The 21,431-nt window shown below is 38.6% G+C and overlaps 1 protein-coding gene and 1 long non-coding RNA gene across 12 annotated transcripts; both read right to left on the bottom strand.

The window, feature by feature from the left end:
• Nucleotides 1-9,539: 9,539 nt before the first annotated feature.
• Nucleotides 9,540-13,949, bottom strand: LOC131237482 (uncharacterized). 11 transcript variants are annotated; one of them, XM_058235273.1, is made up of 9 exons: nt 13,832-13,949; nt 13,570-13,678; nt 13,394-13,498; nt 12,554-12,733; nt 12,188-12,235; nt 11,528-11,610; nt 10,940-10,998; nt 9,684-9,887; nt 9,540-9,593 (listed from the first exon to the last, which is right to left on the bottom strand). In XM_058235273.1, the coding sequence occupies exons 3-7, from the start codon at nt 13,486-13,488 to the stop codon at nt 10,991-10,993; spliced, it is 414 nt and encodes a 137-aa protein (XP_058091256.1). In that variant the 5' UTR covers nt 13,489-13,498; nt 13,570-13,678; nt 13,832-13,949; the 3' UTR covers nt 9,540-9,593; nt 9,684-9,887; nt 10,940-10,990. The 11 variants fall into 11 exon arrangements, 2 of the variants coding, with proteins under 2 accessions (XP_058091256.1, XP_058091257.1); XR_009167266.1 differs by lacking the exon at nt 12,554-12,733; XR_009167262.1 differs by lacking the exon at nt 12,554-12,733 and having other exon boundaries at nt 11,528-12,362; nt 13,390-13,498.
• A 16-nt stretch (nt 13,950-13,965) lies between these two features.
• LOC131237481 (uncharacterized) lies at nt 13,966-16,060 on the bottom strand. The gene is made up of 4 exons (XR_009167260.1): nt 15,995-16,060; nt 14,437-14,475; nt 14,259-14,343; nt 13,966-14,056 (listed from the first exon to the last, which is right to left on the bottom strand). It is a non-coding gene; the product is annotated as an uncharacterized LOC131237481 (long non-coding RNA).
• Between the last annotated feature and the right edge of the window lie 5,371 nt (nt 16,061-21,431).

Genomic DNA, 21,431 nt, shown 5'->3' with positions numbered 1-21,431 from the left:
TCCGGATGGGCCCACTGTGACGTTTGTGATAAATTCAACCCGTTCATCCATTTTTAGATATCATTTTAGGACATAATACCAAAACTAAGGTGTATACAAAACTCAAATGGGCCACACGAGAGGAAACAGTAAAAATGACCTTATAAACAGTTTGGATGGCATATAAACATCAAGACACCTAGGAAGGCTTCAACTATAGGAATTTCTTTCTCCACTGTTTCATCTTGTATGGCCCAGTTGAGTTTTTTATCATCTTAATTTTTGGTTACATGTCTTAAAATGAGCTCAAAAAATGGATGAATGCATTAAATTCCTATAAACATCATGGTGGACCCCACCATACATCCCAATGCTGGAACTTCATACAAAAGGCTTTCCCCGGTGAATCCGTGTCCACGGTTTCCATTGGAAACATACTGGCTACTCCCCTGCCACTCGGTACTATGTGGGCCCACCATGATGTATGTGTTTCATCCATGCCGTCCATTTATTTTTCTAGATCATTTTATGGTCTGAGACCAAAAATGAGGTATAACCCAATCTCAAGTGGACCACATTACATGAAATAGTGTTGAATGAACGTTGACCATTAAAAACTTTTGGGGGGCCATAAAAGTTTTGGATCAAGCTTTTCCCTTCATCTGGGTCTTTATGACCAAACCAACAGATTGGATGTCAAATAAACAGTATGGGGGGCTTTAGGAGGACTTTAATGATGGATATCCAATCAACATTGTTTTCCTGTGGTGTGGTCCATATGAGATTATATCCCTCTCATTTTTGGGATCAACCCCTAAAATTATATGTAAAAATAGATTAATGGAATGGATGAAATACATAAATCATAGTGGGGTCCACAGAGTACTGACCACGACCACCACCGGGCTGGTAGTGGGGGGAGTAACTAATCCGCTTTCATTTCCATTTGGGATTCAGTGTCACATTGAGCAGTGAGACTCGCTACTGAAGTGATGTCACCTATTTATATGCATCCCACTATGATATATGTTTTGTATCCACACCGTCCATCCATTTGGAGAGATCATTTTAGGGCATGAGCCAAAGAATGAATCAGATCCAAAACTCTAGTGGACCCCACCACAGAAAATAGTGGAGAGAGTCACGCCCACCATTTATTACGACTGAATCCAATCTAAACCTCGTCACTTTGTCTACTGAACCCCGTCACTTTGTACTGCAACATCGTCACTTTGTATTGCAACCCCGTCACTTTATCTATTGAACCCTATCATTTAGTGTTGCAACCTCGTCACTTTGTTTAGTGAACCCCGTCACTTTGTACTGCAACCCCGTCACTTTGTTTACTGAACCCCGTCATTTTATACTGCAACCCCGTTACTTTGTCTACTGAACTCCGTCACTTTGTACTGCAACATCGTCACTTTGTCTACTGTACCCCATCACTTTGTGTTATAACCTCGTTACTTTGTCTACTATACCCCCGTCACTTTGTGCCTCAACCTCGTCACTTTGTCTAGTGAACCCCGTCACTTTGTACTGCAACCCCATCACTTTGTCTACTGAACCCCGTCACTTTGTACTGCAACCCCGTCACTTTGTCTATTGTACTCCGTCACTTTGTACTACAACCCTGTCACTTTGTCTACTGAACCTCGTCACTTTGTACTACAACCCCGTCACTTTGTCTACTGAACCCCGTCACTTTGTACTGTAACCCCGTCACTTTGTCTGCTGAACCCCGTCACTTTGTACTGCAGTAGACAAAGTGATGATGTTGCAGTACAAAGTGACGGGATTCAGTAGACAAAGTGACAGAGTTGCAGTACAAAGTGACGGGGTTCAGTAGACAAAGTGACGGGGTTGCAGTACAAAATGACGGGGTTCAATAGACAAAGTGACGGGGTTGCAGTACAAAGTGACGGGGTTCACTAGACAAAGTGACAAGGTTGCGGCACAAAGTGACGGGGTATAGTAGACAAAGTGACGAGGTTGTAGCATAAAGTGATGGGGTACAATAGACAAAGTGACGATGTTGCAGTACAAAGTGACAGAATTCAGTAGACAAAGTGACGAGGTTGAGCCCACTGTGAATTCATGTCATTTATCCACGCCGTCCATCCATTTTTTCAGATCATTTTAGGGGTTGAGCCCAAAACTGAAGTATATCAAAAGCTTAAGTAGACCATACCAAAGGATACAGTGGAAGTATTGATTTTCACCATTGAAATGTTTCTAAGCTCCCAATGATGTTTATTTTTCATCCAAACTGTTCATAAGATCACAAAGACATGGATGAATGGAAAAAACAAATACCATCTTGATATAAAACTTCTGTGGGCCCCCAACAACTTTTCAACAGTGGAATTCAATTCACACTGTTTCAGGTGGTGTGGTCCACTTGATCTTTGGATATGATTAATTTTTGTTATAAAACCATAAAAGTAGATGATAAAAGAGATGGATGGAGTTGATACAATGCACGAATGACGACTGTCGGCTCCACGGACTTTCCTCAGTACGCTTGCCCTACTGATTTACTCGGCACAAAAACCGCTTCTGTTTAACGTCTCCGTTATACTTCTTATTAAATGTATTTTTTTTAATATATTTAAAAAATTTAATGACGTGGCACTTATGGTGACGTCGGCCAAGGCGGAGGATCCGCACTCTTCATAATAACCTTGGAATGAGCTGTGCTATTGGTACACGCCGAGTAGGTATTCGAACTGTACTCTCTACCTACTACCCAATGTGTCACATCCATGCCAGATATGTGCCGTTCATCAGGTGGGCCACCGTTAGCCATTGGCTGGCCCAAAATTCAGTTTCTCAACACATGATACGGGACACGTGTTCATGAGTAAAACGGATGGCCAAATATATATGTGTGTGTGTGTGTGTGTCCGGTGGTCCGCATTTTGCAGAGCTTGTAGCCCAAATTGCTATCCGGGAAAACTCATGGCGGGTCCCACAGGATGAATCTACCATGCATGTGCGTTGTAAAGAATATTGCTGAGTATCAGTCATTGTTACCGAGCATGTATGAATTTCTGGCTTCTCAATCGATGTGTGCACGTGGGTGAATATAGCATCCAAAATTCAATTTCTTATGTTTTTTTTTACTTTGATAATATACATAACCTCCTCTGTAGATTTAGTTGAAAAAAAAAAAGGCGGAAGCATCGAATCTTGTATCAGAGATTCTTGACCTGTCTCTCTATAGTACGATTTACACTTTTTAAATCACAAGGCCAATACGCCTACCTTCCAGGATAAGCTTATCCACAAGGGGTTGTCAGTGGGCCCCACTGTGGTGCGTGTGGTATCCAACCTATGGAATTTTATCCTTGGCCCATGCAAAGATAGCCAACTAAGGGCCTGTTTGGCCAGGCGGATTAAAAGGGATTAGGAGGGATGGGATGGTAAAATTCGGGGATATGCCAAACGAGCCGAACAGACCCAATGAACTCGTCCCGGATATAGCAAAAATCATGGATTTTAAATCAGTCCACTGACATCACCATCGTTACCTTAAAATTGATCCCATCTCTACTAATCCTGTTCAATTGTGCCTGGGCGTGTTTGGTTGGACAAATTAGAAGGGATTGGAAGGTAAAATCCTGGGATATGCTGGGCATGCCAAACAAACTCGGTGAACTTGTCCCGAGATATAGCAATCCCATGGATCTTAAACCAATCCACTGACACCACCATCATTACCTTAAAATCTATCCCATCCCTCCTAATCCCATGGGATCCGTCCAGCCAAATAGGTGCGGTGTGCAGTGTGCACCTGCTTGCCAGAATGGATAGAGCGGCTGGATCCAAACTGATGAACTTTGACCCCAAACACCAAAATAAGTAGATACATATATTATGAACAATATGAACCTATATTCGAAGAATGTATATAACCATATTATGAGAATATTAGTTGCTTATCTATAATAATTAGGCGATAATTAAAATATGAGGTTCTTCATCTAAAAATGGGTTGCTTCGTGCCTTCTTCACCAAAGGACTCTTCAAATTATCAATGCAATCAAGTAAAAGAAAAAACTCACTATGGATAGAAAACAAATACAATGTATGAGCATAGGTTTAAATTACAAGTAAAAATTATAGCTAAAAATTACCGCTATACTCTTAGGATACGCTGAGATAAAAGATAAATTAATAGATTGGTTGTTTTTTATTGGATCATGTTGGATTGTAGATTGATTGGTGTCCTTGCTCTATAGATTTCTTCTCCTATTTATAATTTTTCTCATACAACTTATTCTTCCATATACTTCTTCCATTATTGCAATAGTTACAATAGTCGAAAAGCCTTTCTAGATCATTCTCTTAGTATGTTTTTTTTTATTTTTTGTGATTTTTCCTCTTTTGTCGACCAAACTTTGTTCCTCTCGGTCACCTTTTGTAACTTAAATTGCTCGACCATGTTTCTATTTTTGCTCGTTAGACTTTTGAGTAAATCGACCACATCACTCCATCGACCATCCACTGATGTGTAAAACTAGATTTACACTAGATATGATTCCGCAAAAAGTGTTCCAAGTATCTTGAAGATATTTTTATCCACCTCATATTTCTTATGTAATACTTACATGTCACCATCCAATTGGCTTAACCCAAAATGACCAAAAATAGGGTACAACATTGCCCCTCACATTGCTTCGCCTTTGAGAAAAAGGTAAAAGTTGCCCGATGCAATAAATCGATAAATCGTTGGTCCATGTGTTATTTTTTCATTGATTCTACCCGACCCAGGCCATACCGAAAGATTTCCTTTGCCTTATTCTTCTAGTTTATTCATGTGACATGTCGTATATAATTATATCATATGAGGGTCATGATTATCCTTTCATTAATGCGCATATATCACGGTCAATACATAAACAAACTTTAAGTCGGAGCTTCTTCCTTCACCATTTGCTTCTTCTCTCTTATGTTAAACCTCTTTTTTCATTTTTCTCATTTTAATTATCATGGTTGTCTTCCTCTTATTCCACAACAACTTTTCATCTAGAATCATTCATTAAATATCTAGAGGTTCCGTCGTCAGGAATAGTCAATGACCAATTGTTCAATACTCCAAGGAAATTAGACAATACATTATTTACACTCGATCCAACCTTCCATCCTACTGCCACTCACGAACAACTTAATGAGATCAAACCCAACTTTTTGCAGTGTCCTAACGAAGTTGTTCTTGTCTAATACGACAATCTTCCAGATTATAAATGCATTTAAATCTCCATTAGCATGGGAAGAACTAATGAATGGTTGGGCCAAATGTTTCACTCACATTAAAACACAACATAGTGACACATGGAGGTAGGCGGGAATTTATGAATGCATCAAACTCTCCTTGTACGAATATCTAGCTAATACCTTCCTCCTTATACCGGTATCAATTTTGTGGAGTCGGTTGACCAATACATTCCACTTTAGATGCGACCCCATGAGTCCAACGATTATTGATGTACGTGCATTCATCTACTAAATGCCCTTTAGGGAGCCTATCTATCCAAGCTTCGCTTTGAAGAATCCACATCCCTTTTCCCTTTCAGACAAGACCACCAAGGCCTATTCCACCTTCATGGCTCTATAACACAAATCTTAAGATGAAGTGGATGAAGAATACAGGGCTTTTCTTATCAAGTGAATTTGTCGATTTCTAATGTGTATGAGTGCCCCGTAAATCCCCAGGGAATATATTCATCTTGTCATGGTGCTTGTTTAAGGACGTCAACTTACTTTCACCCCTTTCGTGCTCGGCCACCTTTACCGCAACATGTTTGAAAAAACTATTAAGGGATTTTACCACTTTGGTGAGCCTATCTAACTTGTCTAGTTATGCTTCTATTAATATTTTAAATTTGTTCCAACAAATGTAGATTTTACCTCATTCGATCACCACAACATCCTCTATCCCAAAATAAAATATTCTTTTGTTCAATATATGAGATTTTTCCTTTCTTTCACCCTTGAGAAGTCCAACCATTCTTTTTACCTATTTACAGATAAAAAGTTTGATCCAACATAGTTCACTAAAGACTATGAGTCGACCAACAACGAGATGGCAAGCCTTAGGGATGCGGCTTGGAAATGATTTTTGATATGTAAAGACTTTTCATATGGCAACATAATAGATACATGTATTAATGTCAAGGCCATCATCAAACAATACTACCCCAATCTTCTTTCTCATCAATTTGGCTTGGCTCAAGGCATCTCCTTTCCATTCATCCACTAAACTTGCAACCAGCTTCCTACTTATCGACTAGTTGCAAATTCGGTCATTATATTTTAGACTCTCCACGGAGGGTTTGATTCCATTAGCTTTTCTTTCACTCCCAACTCTTTACCAATTATCTACAAAAACTAGATTCATTCCACTCCTGGTGGAAAAACTACCATGGGACTTTGATTAGAGGATCTTATGAATTGATCATCAGTTAGCTTTCTTCTTCATCTGAGGTAAAGATACATATGGCCAAGAATAAAAAGATGAATAAAGAAGGCACCAAGAAATCAATCTCTTCAATCCGCAGTGTCCATTTCCCGGAGGAAGACACGATCAAGGATGACGACCTCGGTCACATCGAGCGTCCCACCCTAACGCTAATAAAGACGGTTAAGCCTTCTTTCATATTAATAAAAACGGTCAAGCTAGCTCAACCTGACTTGAAGCATTAGAAGACCACAGTGGTAGGTCCAGCTAAAGTGGTTCCAACTACTACGTTAATCCCAATGCCTACAGCTCCTTCAACCATTTTAAGGATTTTTTATCTTGAGCCTCTCTCAGCTCTTCGCCCTACACTCTTTGTAGCTTCCAGTCGATCTAATCTAGGTATTTCTTCTCCGGACAAAGCTATTACAAACTTTGAAACATATTATAAAATCAAATTCTAACTAGGTATTCCACCTGTAAAATATTCTTGGGAGATAAAAGAAGCGTATAAGAGATAAAGATGCTCACTTCAATATGGCCTTTAATAAATGGCAGAACGAAAATGAAGATTAAATGATCCTAATCTTCCTTTTGACCAATTTCTCAAGTCATATCATCCTACTCATTTCCCTCGTTCAAACCGATCTCTGGATTTGGTCGTCAATCCCACCAAGATTTCACTAGTGATCGATCAATTTACGATTGTTGCTTTTCAGTCAGATTTAGGTGGATGTTATTTTAATATTTTGTTCTTTTTCTTTTTCTAAATTTCTTAGAAGCCTCCTTACTTTCTTTTTTCTTTTTACAGTAACCGGAGAACTCTCGACCTCCAAAAAGTTAGTCTTTGTACCAGCTTCTCAAGTTGGGGTAACTATTTTAGACACTTTTGTCGACGTTGTTCAGTCTCTTGTAGAGAGACTTGAAGTTTCTAACTCGGAAGAGACCATTAGCAACATCCGTTGATCAGATAATCAAACAGAAGGTAAAGCTCAAGAGGAGGTAATAACATACCTGTGGAGTCCTTCAGTCTCCCTCTACAATTTATAGTCGTATCGCTCACGGCTCAAGGCAAACAACTCAACTTATCAAGGAACATGCTACCAAAGAATTTGATGAGATGAAGGATACTTATGCCTAGTGGGCACTCTAGTAGAGCCATTATCTCTTTTTTCTCATTCTTTTTATAAAGATGTAATTGGTCTGTCGGCTGCATTTTGCTAGTCTTGACCTTATAATACAATATTTATATTTCTACTTCCATTTATCAACTAAATTTAGTCTTTTGCATGTCATTTGTAGTTATTTTAACCATCTCCTGCCTTAATTTTATGTTATCTTTCCATCGATATGACGAAGGATATAAGCTCCTTCATGTAGGACCTTTATCACTGTATATGACCCATCTCATGTGGTCGACCATTTATGAAATTCAACATCATTAGTCTTGAAACGTGGCTAAGAACTATCCGCAATGACTTCCCCGACGGCTTTTAGCCGTCGCAAAGTCCGTTGATAAAGATCTTAACATCGCTGAAGTTTTCGACGGACTTCGACGTTAAGGGCGACAGTCAAAATCTTTAGTGTTTTCGGTCTGTGACAATCAAAACCGTCAATGATTTCGACAATTTTAGCCATCAGCGATTCTCATTAATTTAAACAAAAAAAATGAAAATTAATTGAATTTAGATGATATATTTGATTTCTTCCTTTTCTATCATATAAACTTGCCTTCTCAAATAAGTTGATTCATTTAGGGCTTTGGAGAATGGGTATATCTAGTTTTGGATGTGTGCGTTAATTAATCAAGACATCCAAAACTATATATATCCATTTCTCTAAAGCCCTAAACAAACCAACCTATTTGAGAAGGCAAGTCTACACAATAGAAAAGGAAGAAATCAAAATCAAATATATCATCCAAATTCCAATTATTTTGGATATATGCTTAAAAAATAAAAATAAAAATTAAAAAAAAGATAGAGATATAGAAGCTTTGGATATCTAGAAAGCCTTGTAGAAATTTTATATAGTCATATTAAAGCGGCAAGATCAGCCCCACTTAGATTTTCACATGCCTTGATCCTTCCAATGGCATCCAAATCCACATCAGCAACAAGAGGCTTCTTCCGAGCATGGGCTTTTAGAATCAATCCACGTCCATTGTCATCGGGTATAGGGACAAATAGAAGCTTCCCAAATTTGCCTGGTCGGAGGACAACACGGTCCATCACTTCAGTCTACCCATGGATACCAAGAGCTGATATAAATACTGGGAAGATGACATTGTAGTAGCAACTCAAGAGCAGAAGATTGACCGCAGAAGATTGACCTGACCTGTTTGTAGCGCCAATAACACTGCAAGAAAATGGCCTTTTACCGGCAGTCAAAACCGCCTGTGAAGGCTCCCAAAACCACCGACATTTCCCTTTACCGGAGCTAGACAAGCAATTTAATCCAAGGCGATTGATTTCAAATTGCACCATACATTTGAGCAGAAAGTTAACATAATAAGAATGTGGGTTGCCACTCTCTCAAAGTGAATGATCCACATTTTAAGAGAATCCAATGTAATAATGTAATAACTTTTAAACAGTAAGTGGAAACATCTTTTATTGCTTACTGGCAGAGCCACAATACAACGCTAGAGTACTAAAAACCAAATGACAAGAAATGTAACCTGAATCACATAACCAAAAGAAAGCTAGTACGGAGACCAAAAGAAAATTGGTCATTAACCAATGCAGATAAGCAACCACAGAAACAATAATATTAGCACCCAGCATGCTATTAACAACGCTGAAGTAGAACTGAGAAACTTTGTTCTGGCATTCCACAGGAGAGTTATGTGATGCATTAGGATCATGGAACCTTTGAACAGGAAAACAAATATACCTGAAGGGCAGCTATATCATCAATTGATAAGAGTGCCTGAACCTGTACAAAGAGAGATTACAACGGGTTTATGTTGTTCTGCACATCACAAGATTTAAATAATTCGGGGGCTTCAAAAGACGGGTCTGCATGGAGGACACTAATCTTGGCAAGTACAAGAGAAATTTTCCATCATAACTCCTTTTTCTGAAACCTGAGCTTTCACCTGGTCTCCTCTGGATGGTCCACACAATACTGCATGTGCTCTTTCAGTTTGGACCTGAAATGTTAAAGGGTGATATCATAATGCAATAATGATATCAACATAAATCTCATGTTTTCTGTGTTGGTCAAAAGCAAAAAGAATTACCCAGACTCCTTGTTGAGGCTGTTAGCAACAGCAGTGGCAGCTCTTCCTCCTCCATACTTCTTGTTGAAATCATCCTTAACCTGCTCCAGGAAGGCAATGGGAATTTGTCTGCCAGCTGACTCAACTCACACGCCTCCACATGTGTCGATGTGGCAATGTTGGTAAGATCCAAGCCATCCATCAGATGGCCCTCATGTAGATGTCCTAACCCAAGAATCAGGGTGGTCAGTTCATCAGGTGGGCCACAATGCGCAAAACAAGCTGATAGCTACAAAAAGCTGGCCAATGCACAATGGATGGTAGGAATGTTGTACCATACAATATACCATCATGAGGTAATTAAAGGTAATGGGAGACCAAGTTGATTAGGTGCAGCCCCTGCCTCGGCCAACATGGTGCAATCCTGATCATGGGGCCCACCTTGATATGTATATTGTATATCCATGCTGCCCATTTGTTTTACCAGCTCATTTTGTGTGTGAACCCAAAAATGAAGCCGATTGAAATCTTACCATAGAAAACAGTGGTGATTAACCGCTAAAAACATATTGCAAGCCAAATAAGTTTTGGATCAAACTAATATTTATTTATTCCCCCCTCCATCCAATTCTTTGTGAGATTTAATAGAATGTAAGGAATGCATAACATACAAGGAAGCATGCAATATGATTGTTCTTGGATGCATATGTGTGATCCATAGCTCGAGCTCTCCCATGCCACCATCTGCACATCCATCTCCCATTTAGATGTGTGTCTTTGCTCTCTTTATTTCTTGTACTTGCTTCCCTCTGCTGTGGAAAAAAAAAAGGGACAGATTCTGATCCATGTGATTTTTGCACTGTCACCCATCGAAGGTGATCACAACTGGGTTAGCCATGAAGATTGGATAAGGGTCTGATGTGCAGTGGAGACTTAATGCAAAACACAAACTATAGTCCTTGTTACTATTTTCAGAACTTCCAAAAGAGTCGGCGTCTGTTGAAAGTTATTATCACACCAAGGTGATGATAAATGGGTCACCTTGATCGAAATCGCCTGAAACCAAACAAAGTGGGACACCACTTTCTCCCAGATCATTCCCTTTATGACAAAAAAAGAAAGAAAGAAAGAAAGAAAAAAGAAACAGAAAACACTTAAAATTATTTAGTGTCAAACATCACTACAATACCCATTCAAAGTATCCAGGTAAAAGTCTAAAACAAGCAGGCTTCTTACAAATCCAAAAGTAGTTTATTTAGCGAGCATGGTAAGCTTACCGAATTGTTGGCCTAGTACCACCATTCCAGCAGTTATCATACTTCAAATAATCAATTCCCTGCAAAGTAATTTATAAAACATTCCAATTAGTTTGGGTTTTCTTAATTTCAACTATCAGAAATACACATCCTTTATTAGAAGTTTGAAAGATATTCGTGTTTTCAAATGGACCGGACCAAAAAGGAGATCCAAGTAGAAGACACCACATCATAGATTCCCTGATTAGGCCATCTCTTTGCAATTAGAATAGGCTTTCCATGGGAATGCCAAATGCTATGAGGGTATACAACAACAATAAATGTTGGAAATGATGAAAAAAATCTACCATTGCACCAAGCAGCCTTTGGAAAAAGGAAATCTGGATCAATTGATAGCAGTCTACTTATTCATGAAGTTTCATTCACCATGAAATGATTATTGTACCAAAATTTTGGAGGAATAGTTTTAATTTCAGGAGGAATATCATTCAACCTAAAGCACTAGAAAAACCTTTTAATTTCAGGAATACTATGAGAAAAACTACATATGAATCAAAAAATCATGTTAAATGAAACAAAGGGAGAGAGATATGAGGAGTGATAGCTTACACAAATTCATCTCGATCATAGTCTCAAATGGTTGGGAAGATTCGTTTGGGAGAGAGTTATACTTTGTACTCAATGCCATTGACCTACACACAAACATAGATTTATGCCTAATTAAGAAGGTAATGTCATCAATTAGTTGTAAAAACAAATCAAATCGTGACAGAATAAGGACATATGCAAATATACAAAAATAAATAAATTAACGACTGAACAAAGATTCTTAGGTGTTTGACAATAGACAAAACTTTTTATTAAGTGTTTACGGCCTGGGTGTTTGGCAGTGGATAGTCATGCCTTAGAGCGTGTGCTTGGGTTTGGCCGGCAGATTTAATCTCTATATGGATCTTTTTATACCACGATCAAGGCCGGGCCAAGGCTACAAAAGACAAATTCATCTTACATAGGGACCAACAAATATGCTACAACCATCCTAACTGTCCGTTGCAACTATTACAGAAAAGAACAAATAAGTATAGTAGGGATTTGAACAAGGGAGAAAAAATTTAAACAAAACCAACTACATATGTGGGTTATGAAATTGAGTGTATATGCAATGAGAGAGAGAGAGAGAGAGAGAGAGAGAGAGAGAGAGAGATCTTTCATCTTTTGAGATTTTTTGAGAAGATAACTAGAGTATAGGTCCCTGCACAAAATCAATACCTGCAGAATCCATGATTAAGCATCCAAGAGATAGCTTTGCCAATCAAGCTGTAAGAGACACAATGTGGATGCTTCAGGAACAAATTTGAGTTGCAACAGACCAATGAGACTTGGACATGGACATGTTTGTCAGTTCTGTACTCTGACATGACATGTATTTTAGTATAAAACTGCACTGCATGAACACAAGTTGAAAAAAAAAAAAAAAAAAAAAGCCAAACAAACAAACAAAGGGCTTCTATACACAAATACATTATGCCAAACCAGCATATATATGGGGAAAGATTATGCAACAGAGAGAACTCTAGGAAGTAATTACTAATGGAAGAAGATAATCTTAATAAGCCATAAATCTGATCAACATACATGTCAATTACAAGCTTGATAAGGACATTGACTGCAACATCCACGAAAGGCTTTCCACTGCGGTTAGTTAATCTGGATGACATTGTCATAAGATTCGCATGTAGTGAAGAGGTCTCTGAGCAAACTGCAGCTATAACATCATACACTTTAGCAGGATTTAACCGCAACAGTTGCTGTTCACTGTCCACAGTAAGGCATTGATAAGAGAGATATCTTAACTCTTTTATAGAATAGGACTCCAAAATTTGCCTACATCAATTTACAAGTGACACAAGTGTAGATTTTAGTTCTTAATGATTAATTCTATTTAACAATATATATATATATATATATAAGGTTGTGATAAGACAACTCAGAAATGGATCCCATTATGAAGATAATCTACCCCCAAAAATCAAGCAGGTACATCGATCAGGTAGGAACACAATGTTAGGCAAAAATGGACATAATAGAAATAACTTGTATAAGTTTTTCAAAGTTTTCCATTTGTTTCTAAAATTGCAGCCCACATGATGAGTGGAGCAGCCTATTTTTAGGCCAGGGTACCTACATAGTGGGATCCACCTGATGAACAGATCGACTATCACACCTGGCCACTGATACATGTGCAAATAGGTGGGATGCCTCATGCATGTTTGTGGGCTTGGCAAACATTTGAACATTAATATAGTACTAGTAATTCAAATCAAACCTTTAGAACTGTGGACCATGTACATGGCAATTTGCAAGAACAACAGTCCTAATGCACAAAACGCAAATCACAATAAAACATCTCATCCTAACATATTGAAGGGTAGAAATCAGTAAAATGCAATTTTCGAGGAATGGAGTCGAACGCACCTCAGTGTATTTGAATTGTTGTTCGACGTTCCTGATGACAAAACTGCATTCCAAGCACTTGAAGGTTCCTTGTAGAATCTCTGGCTAGACCTCATTCATCCATGTCTATGGGAGATTGGAAAATGTGTACGGTGACAATGACAACCAAGGGTAACAAAAAAAATTTGCCAAGGCACCTTGCAATTCTCATAAGTAGCTTTGACAATCTCCTTATTCAGCAATCTTGAATTAACTTTCTCCAAGAACTTCAAGTACAGCTCATGAAAATTTGGCTCAATGCTTGATCTGTCAAATATTAGGTCAAGTAAGGTACCAAAGTTGCAATTTTATGTGTGTGCTAAAAGTGGTGAGATTAGAGCATGGGTTAGATTCATAGTTGCAGATAACAAAGGAACATCTAGATTAAGCTCAAGTAATTCCATGATTTGAAGGACAGACCTGATGTTGAATCCACAAATTGCCCATTGAATACGGGAATGTAGCCTTGCTTGAATATGGGGACGTCCCTTGTTGATCTAAAACAGTCAAAGAGAATTACAATTAAAAGAAAGAAAGGGGGGGGGGGGGGGGGGGGCAAGCAGGTAATTAGACACCCAAATGCTACCAGAAAGAAAAATAAAAACATATCTGGTTAACTCCCCCTGAAGTGTCACCTACACCAACCTGCAAGAACGGAAACCAGATCAGTCCCAAATGTGTACTTAGCAATCAAGGCATCACAAACATGCTGAATCAGACTGATTTTTAGTAGAGGACCATGTGGACTTGAAAACTTTTGAGTGTTTTCGGCTAAAAAAGAACTCAAAGAGTCTGAATTTTCTTTGGTGAGCATGTATCGTCAGAGCATATTGAAATGTAAGAGTACCTCTAGGGTGAGAACCAGCCAGTGTAGCTTCAGCACCTGCCACAGCTTCTGGAGTATGAAGATTTGCAACACCCAAAACCAGATCCTGCAAATAAGAGTACCTCTGGCATCAGCATCTTGCTATTTACATGATTTTCAGACAGCCAGGGTAAAACCATTTACCCTTGAAGGAACTTACAGCAGAATGTACTCTGTTTGAGGTGTAATTTTTGTACACCTGCAGAACCAACAGCAGTCGTGGAAGAACTTACAGCAGAACTACATAAAAACTTATCGTCGGAGCTGATCGCATGCTAACCAAATATATCCATGTATAAATGTGGGTGTTAAATCCGTTCCATTCCATATATGTGGGTGTAATTTAAAGTGAGTGTTAAATCCATTCCATGGTATATTTCACATCAAACTTATTTAACATTTTTAATTAATAATATAAAAACTTTTAAAAAAGCTCCTAACTAAATCTGTTTCAGTCATAATAATAATAATAATAATAATAAAGCATCAATCATAACAAACACACACCTAGAGACCTTTTGGATTAAAAGAATTCGAGATACCATGGGTGATGATCTTATGGGTGCTTCCTATGAGATCAGGCTCTGTGAGTCCCACCATGATCTATGTTGGACATCCAGTCCATGGATCAAATGTACCCTTCCATGGTAGGCCATGAGCCTAAAATCAGGCTAGGCGGGCTACACTAAAAATGAAAGCTGATAACCACGCATTGAAACCTTCATGTTCGTTTATAGGTCCATGAGGATGTGGTTTGGACATCCTCATTTGAAGCCTAGGCCGGACCCTGGGCCACGTTTGGGACCCAAGCTCATGTCTACAGTGTTAGGTCGGCAAGCCCATTGTCATCCCCACTGATGCATTTCCATATAAGGAAGCCCATGTGATGTATTCACAACATCCAATCTATCTATAAGATGGCTTGTCTCATATTATTTATTGGGCTCACAAATTGGCCCAAAAGAAACTCAGGTGGGCCACAGCACAACGGAAAAGTTTAGTGGGGATCTTACCCTTGATTTTTATAGTGGTCCACCATTTATTGTATATTTGAATCTAGACCATCGAGACCCCTCATCTGCCCTAGATGAAGAGGGTCACGGTAAAATTCAGGCTTTTCTGTAGCTCAAGAGGGCGCGGTGAGAATCAAAGGGTGTGAGTCCCCTCCCACCATGCTCCCTGTACTGTGGCCTAAGAGGGTCTCAGATCAAGCTGATTTTCAAGCCAGGGGTTATCCGATGGACAGTTTTGAAGTGATGCATACACCACATGGGCCCCACATCGACCCAGTACCAGTGGAGTGCACCTCCTCAAGCACACCCATAAAAGGCAAAGACAATAAACCAACTTCTTCTCTACATACATTCCACAGACGTTACATGAATCTCACGTCCATCCACTCATTCATATCTGACGGCTCTGATCTCCTTTGTAGAACGATAACCCATTCGCCCCTAGATCGTCCCAGCTCGTGGGCCCATTGCACCCTCATGCCTTCCTTTATACCCAATCTGCCCTTCTTCCACACACGTTATTACTCTCCATAGGTTGCACTTCCATATATATATATATACCCATCCAAAACCACATTTCCAAAGCCTCAGACATCAGAGAGACATCCACAGGCCCCGATTGTTTCAATGGTGGACAGACATTAATTCAATAGAAAGTGGAGATCTAAACATAATATATAGTGGTGTGGAGAAAGAAAAGCTCACCTATTTGAAGATGACGCTCGATGGAAGATTGCGCGCAAACGACCCTAGGAGGATTTCTCGATGGAAAATGAAGGAAAGTGGGAAAAGAGGAAAAAAGGAACGGGCATTGGATGAATTTTCCTCTTTTAAATAAGATAATATTTTGAAATCCGTATATTGTGAGTTTTACATTATTTATAACAGAAACTCTATTAATGGTCGTACATGCATGGGACCATTTTCTGGATAGTTAAGAATTTTTTACATAATAAAATTATAAATATTTACTATTTACACTAGACTGATTATTTGGATGGTCTGGATAACTCTACATCTTACACACTATTGTTATGGATGAGTCACCACCATTTTACATCAAATACAAAACTCACAATGAAAAAATCATAGGTTGAAAACGTTAACTTGACCTTTAGACCTGGTATCGCTCTATAGGCCCCACCATGATCGATTTGTTTCATCCACGCTGTCCATCCATTTCATGACATCATTTTGTGTATGATCCCAAGAAACGAACCTGAATAAATCTTGGGTGGACCGCACAATCATAAAACACTATTGAGCATCGACCATTAAAAATATTTTGGGGGCCATAGAAGTTTTGGATCAAGGTGATGTCAGTGGATTGCTGGCAATCCCATGGGATTGCTCCAATCCAGCCAGATTTTCATCGTGCTTGTTTGGCACGCCCGGCCAATCCCGGGATTACTCCTTCCAATCCCTTCTAATACAATCTAATCCAATCCAGCCTGTCGGGCCAAACAGGCCCTAATCTGAGCCTATATGACCTAATCAACAGATTGGATGTCAAATAAAAAGTACAGTGGCCCTTAGGATGATTTTAATGGTGGATATCCAATCACTATTGTTTTCATGTGGTGTGGTCCACCTGAGATTTATATTCCTCTCATTTTTTAAATCAAACCCTAAAATGATCAGTAAAAATGGATGACTGGAATGGATGAAACACATACATCATGGTGGGGTGTATAGAGCACCGACCACGAGCGACAGGGCTGGTGGCAGGGGGAGTAGCCAATCAGTTTCCAAAAGCGAGAGAGCGCTGACGCTCCTCGAGCTCCGAGTTGTATGAACAGTTTAAAGGAGATCAAGGTTAAATGGGCCTCACAATGATGTATTTATCATATCTGCACCATTCATCAATTTGGAGAGATCATTTTAGATCTTAATCCCAAACATAAGTAATTTACAGTTATTAAGTGGACCACACTAGCAGTGGGACAATGATTCTCACTGTTAAACCGGTAAACCGACTCTTAAGTGGCCCACCGTAACATTTACTGTCCATCCAATCTGTTCATAAGGTCACAAAGACATGGATGAAGAAAAAAAAACAAATGTCATATTGATCCAAAATTTCTATAACCCTTTAAAGGGTTTCAATGGCAGGCGTTCAATCCTCCACTGCTTTTTAAAGTGTGGTCCAGTTGATTTTTTGATCTGTCTTATTTTTCTGCTCAAGCCTTACGACCAAATCAGTAAGTGGACGGATGGTTTAGATATAACTCATACCTCATGATGGCATCCACAAAAGTAGGTCATGTCAACACACAACTGTGTTGCTGATGTGTGGTACACCAGCCAATGGAGTTCGCGTGGCGGTGTCTCTATGAGTAAGAGACTGACGGTCTAGTCAAGGGCTTATACGGCCCACCATGATGTATGTTGTTCATCAACTCCATCCATCCATTTCTACGGCTCATTTTAGGGCACGATACCAAAAAGGAGGTAGATCGAAGCTTCAAGTGGAACACATCACGTATCAATGGTAGACGAATAATCTCAATTATTTCCTATGGTGTGGTCCACATGGGCCTTTGATCTGCCTTCTTTTTTGGCTCATGCCTTAAATTGAGCTGTCAAAATTCATGGACAGCTTATATAAAACACATTGTGGTGGGCCTCATAAACCATTTTTTTATAGTGCACCCGCAACTAAGGTGTAATAACCGATTGCTTTTGCTGACGGCTTATTATGATTCGCCAATGGCTAAAAGCCGTCCAGGAAAGCACTACACAACCATCGGCATTGGTTAAAATCACTTTCTAAACCATATCGCCTTCACGAAAAGCTTTCTTTTTGCTTTTTTATTATATGCTCGAGCGACTTTCAACTTGTTTGTCTTGAGGAATTTAAGGCCATTAGTTGAATTTTGTCTACGTCATCGAGTTCAACCAACATAGCCTCTCTGAAATCGGTCGTGGTCAAGTTAGCCCAATAGGCTACCCGTCTAAATGGACTCATCCTTGTACTTGTTCGAAATGAATTACGATAAGCCTATAGAACTTTTGATAACTTAACATGCCATTATCTAGGATTCCCATTAATCATTTTTCATAAAACATTCTCGATAACCTTGTTACTAACCTCGACCTAACTGTTGGACTGAGCATGGTAAGGTGTTGAATGTATCAGTTTGATTTTATACTGATCTGCTATTGCCCCGGCCTACTTAAATGAAAATGCTGCTCATTGGTCCATCGTAATTGATTTAGGAATTCCAAATCGATGAATTATATGAGTCTCAACGAATTCAATAATTTTTTGATGATCTATTCCCAACATAGGCTTTGCTTCTACCCATTCGGGGAAGTAATAGGTCGTCACAATAATAAAACTATTACCCTTAGATGACAAATGATAAATTTTTCCTAGCTCATGCTCGAAATGGCCAAGGTTTGAGAATGGGATGTAATTCGATCGTGGGCACATGTTGTATTTTTCCATGTTTTTTAACATGCTTCACAAAAAAAAAAAAAAAAAACAAAAACAAAAAAACAAAAAAAAAATAAAAAAAAAGAAACATGCTTCACACCCTTTAGTATATTAGTTACAATCAATAAACATGTTCGGCTAAAAACATCCACAGCATCGAAGTGTGAGTCTCATTTTTCTTCCAATATGGTGTACTCTATAAATTCCTTAATGAACTTCACCTATAGCTAGCATAGGCTCCTTTTTACTTAAACATCATAACAACACTCCATCGGCCCCTTTTCGATATAGCTCCTCATAGATCAACACATAGTTTATAGTTGTTCTTCTAATGTCTCGGCCAACCTTTATCTATGAAGACTGAAGATATTCTATGATTGGAGTTCTCTAATCGCCATTGCTCACCTTAACTTGGCAAATCTTGTCGGTCAACTCCCTTTGAAAAATTGAAGGTAATGACTTCCTTTAAACGATCATCATTCTCTTTTCAAATCCTTAGGAAATTTGAAGCCCTGATGCTAAGTGTGGCATTTCATTTGCATCAATATTATTTCCTCGGGTTATATGTTTTAAGTTGACCTCATCAAATCTACTTAGCAACTACATCGTCAAAAGATGATATGACTGTAAAGCTATACTTGTACAGTTAAATAAGCTAATTAATTGCTTTATTACTAATAAAGAATCACCATAACCAATACCTCTTTTGCTCCTAAATTGGTCGATAGTTGTAACATCCCAAAATTTCATAGCTAGAGTTTATACTCTTGCCCGAAAAAACGGGTGTTAATAATTGAATAAATTGGATGCTTTAGAATCGCACCCTATATTTTATTTTATTTTTAGATCACATCTAGACATATTCATGAAGGTAATCATTCATGAGAGTAAAGTCAACTGTATTTTTCATTCTATTAGAGTAAAAGAATTCAACTAATTATCAAATGTCCTCTCAATGAGAGCTTATTACATAATCAAAGTTCACAGCAAAAATAAATAAAACTAAATATAAAGCTATCTTCTTATTCATTTAGTATAATCTTCCATAGGGAGATGGTCCTCTAGGTCTGCAATCTACATAAACATACATTATCTATACGGTTGGAGAGTGTCAATGCCCTACTCATAGTGATGGTTATCATTTAAGATTAATGGTAATTCAAGAGATTCAAAAAAGTAATGTAAGAGTTCTGATACGTCATGTACTCCACTACTACGAGAGGTATCAATATGCACAAGCAAACTACATAAGATGCATGCCTAGTAAAGTATATATGGTTCATCACACTTATCGATCGCCACAATGTAGAAAATGATTTAAAGTTATCAGGCTCGCCCCACATCCCATTCTACGGAGATTCGTCGGCGTATCCCATGTTAACGTGGATTTACGCGATTATCTCAAGACGATACAACGCATGACTTGGATGAATTACATGACACGATTTGTTTATGGAGTGACTATTTGCCACATCCAATCTCGAAAGTGATGTAACACGTATTATGAATTACTTACATCGATTTGTGCACTACTACCCAAAGTTCATAGAATTATATGTCGACCTAGGGGCCGCTACCTGGACCGCATTACGTCCACGATATTTACTTAATCGCTATAAGTGGGATTTCCAACATAGTACTTGCACTAAAGAGGAAATCAATTGAATCATGTGAGCTTTGGAATTCCAAGACACAAACCCAAGCCATAAAAGTAGATAGCACAAGGCTAATGAAATAAGGAGGAGAGTAGCAATGTTTAACTTAACAAGAGGAGAGTGGCAATGGTTAACTAAATAAAGAGGAGAGTAGCAATGGCCAACTCAACAAAAAAGAGAGTAGCAAGGGCTAACTTAACAAAATTGGCAAGGGCAAGGCTTGTATCCATCGCCCCATATAAAATAATAAAGATCACTTGTAATTAACATCATACCATAATTCCCAAAGGATAAATAATTGTTGGTAGTAAATTAACAACTGTAGGAAGAGCATCATAGTAACGTAAAAGCATAACATGTAAAAGGTAAGATAAAGTATATTAACTTAATTTATTATAAGCTTAAAGGACTCCCTCACCTTTGAAACTTGGTTTCTTCAAAATGTTGTTAGATTTATGTTGTCGTGTCCCAAGTCTAGCAAAATTGACAAGTCTCTCCAATTTAGGTTATCTTAGTATACGAGTTACATGATCAAGGTCAATCTCGGGCTAAGATTAAGGACTAGTAATGTATTGCTTTTCTAAATCTATTCAAGCTAGGTGTATATACCTTTTGGGTTCGTAATTACACTCAGTCTAATTAACTTGGATCTAGTTCGTTATTACACTTTACCACACTATTCTACTAATTATTTTAAGCACTTTTCATGTTGGACACAACTCCTAAAGCCCATCGGATGAAGAGTTATAATCAAACCAAAACTTATTAAAAATAGTAAAAGTGAAAATAGACAGGGAATTTGACCGTTGATCTGATGGAATCGGTTTGTTAAAGTAGCTCATCCTACCCCAAAATCACAAATGGTATATTAAGGAACTCATTTCGGTTTGTGAGATATGCCTGTTTTAAGGTTCCGATGGTCTTGATGACTTCTGCCTCCGATCGGGCCTTCTCTAGTCCATCTCATCCATGAAAGTGTTTGTGACCCACTGTTCACATCCCCAAGTGTAGGGTCTCGATGTAATAATAATCTCGGTGAGACCGAGGT

This window comes from Magnolia sinica, chromosome 2 (genome assembly GCF_029962835.1).
Source record: "Magnolia sinica isolate HGM2019 chromosome 2, MsV1, whole genome shotgun sequence".
Taxonomy (NCBI): domain Eukaryota; kingdom Viridiplantae; phylum Streptophyta; class Magnoliopsida; order Magnoliales; family Magnoliaceae; genus Magnolia; species Magnolia sinica.
The sequence above is the reverse complement of the archived record's forward strand: the minus strand, read 5'-3'. Positions and strand labels throughout refer to the sequence as shown.

What these genes read in the sequence shown, in the direction of transcription:
- LOC131237482 (XM_058235273.1), bottom strand. Translation starts at nt 13,488, where the DNA reads ATGAGGTCTAGCCAGAGATTCTACAAGGAACCTTCAAGTGCTTGGAAT. An exon ending in AACAATTCAAATACACTGAG is followed by an intron (nt 12,734 to 13,393) that starts GTGCGTTCGACT and finishes TACTGTGGACAG; the next exon opens with TGAACAGCAACTGTTGCGGT. An exon ending in ATCAAGCTTGTAATTGACAT is followed by an intron (nt 12,236 to 12,553) that starts GTATGTTGATCA and finishes TGTCTCTTACAG; the next exon opens with CTTGATTGGCAAAGCTATCT.